A 4,696-nucleotide genomic window follows, 5' to 3' on the forward strand; every position below is an offset into this window, starting at 1 on the left:
TATCTTTCTGAGTTCTCTAGTAGCTTTCCTGACTTCTCGATAAGCCATTCTGGAGTTCTCGAATGACTTCTCTATAACATTAAATCTGTGACTTGTAGAGATCTTGACTTAGAGTATTTTTCTCCAAACAGATTTATTCAACTCCAAACTTCTTCAAAATTCTTCTAAGGCATGATCTTCTTGATCTTCTTCTAAATAGAATCCTTAGGCTTAATATTGTTTCAAGAAAAAGACTCAAGTCTGCTCTTTTGTATTTTTACAGACTTTAAGTGTTACAAGTACAAAATACATACTAAGATAACAACACAACTTACTTAGGGTTGGTCCCAAGCTTAGCTGATTACAAGTACAAATACAGACTAAGATAATTTTTGATTGTTTTAATGAAACTAATAATTTATAATTTTATTTTTCGTTCGTTGTATTTAATTGAGAGAGATAGAGATGGAGCGATATGAACCGTTGGAACTATTAATTTATCTTAAATATCAACTATAAGAGCGTGCGTTGTAATTTAGGATTAAGTTTAGTTATAACTTATTTGTATATGTCAAGACCTGTATATATTAATCATATGACAAAATTTTCAGAAAATAATAAATTCATTTGATTTGCTATTACTTCTTACTAGTGTTTGGTTCCATTTTGATATTTCAAATTTTTTAATATTTTTATGAATGATCCGACCATACGGATGTCAATATCTGTATATATTAATGATATGAAAAAAATTCAGAAAAAATAAATTTATTGATTTTGCTATTTAACAGTCAACCAGTGATTTGACTAATACTACTTACTAGTGTTAATAAGGCCCATACCGATATTTTAATTTTTTAAAAAAAAATATTTATAAATGATCCAACCATAAGATTTTCAAGACCTGTATATATTAGTGAAATGACCAAAGTTTCATATCCAAATAATTTTATTTGGTTTGAAATTTTAACAGTCAAGCTTCAGTTTGACTGGCACAGCTAACTAGTGTTTATTCCTGAATAGGAGTTTTGGTTTATTTGAAAATATTTTTCAAAGATCCAACCGTATGGATATCAATATATATATATAGAGATATATATATATATATATATTAGTGATATTACAAAATTTTCATAACCAAATAATTTTATTTGGTTTTCCATTTTAACAGTCAAGCTTCAGTTTGACTTGTATCGCTAATTAGTGTGTATTCCTGAATAGGATTTTTGATTTTTTTTAAAAAAAATTCAACGATCAAACCGTATGGATATCAATAGATATATATTAGTGATATTACAAAATTTTCATATCCAAATAATTTTATTTGGTTTGCCATTTTAACAGTCAAACTTCAGTTTAACTAGTACTGCTAACTAGTGTTTAATCCTGAATTGGTGTTTCGATTTTTTTAAACTATTTTTCAACGATCCAATCGTATGAATGTTAATATATATATATATATATATATATATTAGTGATATAACCAATGTTTCATATCCAAATTATTTTATTTGGTTTTTCATATTAACAGTCAAACTTCAGTTTGACTAGTACAGCTAACTAGTGTTTATTCCCGAATTAGAGTTTCGATTTTTTTAAAATTTTTTTTAACGATCCAACCATATGGATATCAATATATATATATATATATATATTAGTGATATAACCAAAGTTTCATATCCAATTAATTTTATTTGGTTTGCCATTTTAATTGTCAAGCTTCAGTTTTACTAGTATATCTAACTAGTGTTTATTGTTGAATTGGAGTTTCGATTTTTTTAACAATATTTTTCAACGATCCAACCGTACGGATGTCAATATATATATATATATATATGTATTAGTGATATAACCAACATTTCAAATCCAGATAATTTTATTTGGTTTGCCGTTGTAAGAGTCAAACTTCAGTTTGACTAGTACAACTAACTAGTGTTTAATCCTGAATTGGTGTTTCAATTTTTTTAACAATATTTTTTAACGATCCAACCATATGGATATCAATAGATATATATATTAGTGATGTAACCAAAGTTTCATATCAAAATAATTTTATTTGATTTATCATTTTAACAGTCAATATTCAGTTTGACTAGTACAGTTAACTAGTATTTTTTCCTGAATTGGAGTTTCGATTTTTTTTAAAAAAAATCAATGATCCTACCGTATGGATTTTAATAGGAATATATATATATATATATATATATATATTAGTGATATAACCAAAGTTTCATATCCAAATAATTTTATTTGGTTTTCCATTTTAATAGTCAAGTTTCAGTTTGACTAGTACAACTAACTATGTTTAATCCTGAATTAGTGTTTCAAATTTTTTAAACATATTTTTCAAAGATCCAGTCGTATGGATGTCAATAGATATATATTACTGATATAACAAAGTTTCATATCCAAATAATTTGTTTTGATTTACCATTTTAGCAGTCAAGCTTCAGTGTGACTAGTATAGTTAACTAGTGTTTATTCCTGATTTAGAGTTTCAATTTTTTTAAAAATATTTTTCAACGATCCAACCGTATGAATGTCAATAGATATAAATATTAGTGTTATAACCATTTCATATCCAAATAATTTTATTTTATTTGTCATTTTAACAGTCAAGTTTCAGTTTGGCTAGTAGAGCTAATTAGTGTTTAGTCCTGAATTTGTGTTTCGATTATTTTAGAAATATTTTTCATCGATTCATCCATATGGATGTCAATAGATATATATATATATATATATTTGTGATATAAAAAAAATCATATCAATATAATTTTATTTGGTTTATCATTTTAGCAGTCAAGCATGAGTTATACTGTTTTGATTTTTTTAAATATATAGGAAAAAAATCACTTGTTTCACTTGATGTTTTGTGATATAACAAAATGTTCATAAAAAAAATCACTTGGTTTGCTATTTTAAAAGTCAACCAGTGATTTAACTAGTACATCTTACTAGTGTTACGTCTCATATCGATGTTTCGATTTTTAAAAAAATTATAGTGGATGAACCACATACATGTGGAACTCTTGTAACTTTTTTTGTAATTTTTCAAATATATTATAGAAATATTTAAATTTTATATTATTATCAAACACAAAAAATCAAAATTTTTCCATAATATATAATTTTTCGCCACCATAAGTATTTGTAAATGTGATAAATATTATATTTGTATATAAATATATAATTTTTTACTATATATAATACTATTTAGATTTTTAAGTAACTTTTGTGTTTGTTCGTTTACTAAATACAACCGCTTACGGTCACTTTAATATATTATTTGAACTGATTTCGATTGAAATCGTTTTTTTTCCTTTTCAGCAAATTCAAAAAAAAAAGAGCGGGAAAATATCCGACTATTTTGGTAAACTATATTCAACGACTAGTGGTGAAATTTAGGAGGGTTCAGTTGGCTGGAAAATTCCCTCCATTTTTTGATGGAGTCAAATTCAACCACATACAAAATCCGGTCACATTTATTACTAAATTCAACCGAAAGTTAACTATACGAGTAGATTGAATTTATGCCGATTGAATTTAGGCGTATTTTATTGTACTGAATTTGCAATATTGTTTGCTCCGGACCAAAAGCATGCAACAAAATGAGTGCTCGTACCTTCAGTTATATGATAGTGAATGAATAGACGAAACTATTTACCATCATCACCAACTTGATCGAAAATAAAAATCAATACATATGCCATTTTGAAGAAAAAGTTTGTCATGGCCTAATTTTGTTTTAAAGTCTTAGAGACAAATCAAGCTGCCCAAGCTCCTCACGAACATTACCAGCCGTGTAATTAGCCTTGCCCCAATATTGATGACCATTTTCTTCTCTTGACTCAGCATTCTTCATCTGGTCAGAGTTAAAATATCGAAGTGGCTGCAGAGGTGTCAAACTACCGGAGCCTGACAGCTGGTTCCACGCTGCATGAGATCGAACCGCCGAGCTCATCTCCCTACTCTTCTTAGCTAAGGTCCTTTCTAGCTTGTGTGCATTTTGGTGACCACCTAATGCTTGAGAACTGTAGAATTTTCTCTTACAGTAGTTGCATGGGAAAACCCGTGGCTCAACCTGACTCCACGAATATAAAGATGGAGAATATGATGATGAAGTGTCTAGTAAAAGCTCCAAATTGAGCTCACTGTCACTAGGCAGATTGAGATTAATAGACATAAATAAGGTGCTTAACAGATAAACAAATTTTGGAAAAAAAGTGACAGCTTATGACAAAAATTTCAAAGGTATTCTCTAGATGTACATTAGTGCATGGATAAGAGAAAGGAGTGCAAGTAAAAGAAGATATATATAGGAGTATATAAAGTTGGATGAGAAGATAGACAATGTTTTATTTTGGATTATATGTGGTGAGATTAAATAAACTGTTCCTGCAACGACAAAAAGAAACATGACCCAAAATTTTATAATACATATATTACAGAATTAGTGTGTGTATGAATAAGGTTACGAGTAAGTGTGTGGAGGGACAAACACCTGCACACAGATCAAAGGCGTATCAAAGGTTTGTCGCCTCCATTAATGGAACAATTGGAGTCTCCTTGTCGGTCTTTAAAAACTACTTTAAAAATTCCATGGCATTAATTTTCTCAAGTAATTAATGATTAAAATAAGTTTTACCTAGATCAAACTCGAGACATTCTGTTTATCTTCTGTCCATGTAATTTGGATATGTAGCCACATTCATTGTAG

The 4,696-nt window shown here is 28.2% G+C and overlaps 1 protein-coding gene across 1 annotated transcript; it reads right to left on the minus strand.

Annotated features, from left to right (window-relative positions):
- Positions 1 to 3,724: 3,724 nt before the first annotated feature.
- Positions 3,725 to 4,162, minus strand: LOC141719817 (zinc finger protein 2-like). The gene has a single exon (XM_074522191.1). The coding sequence runs from the start codon at positions 4,160 to 4,162 to the stop codon at positions 3,725 to 3,727; it is 438 nt and encodes a 145-aa protein (XP_074378292.1).
- Positions 4,163 to 4,696: the final 534 nt, after the last annotated feature.

The sequence above is a fragment of the Apium graveolens genome, chromosome 4, assembly GCF_009905375.1.
Source record: "Apium graveolens cultivar Ventura chromosome 4, ASM990537v1, whole genome shotgun sequence".
Lineage (NCBI taxonomy): Eukaryota > Viridiplantae > Streptophyta > Magnoliopsida > Apiales > Apiaceae > Apium > Apium graveolens.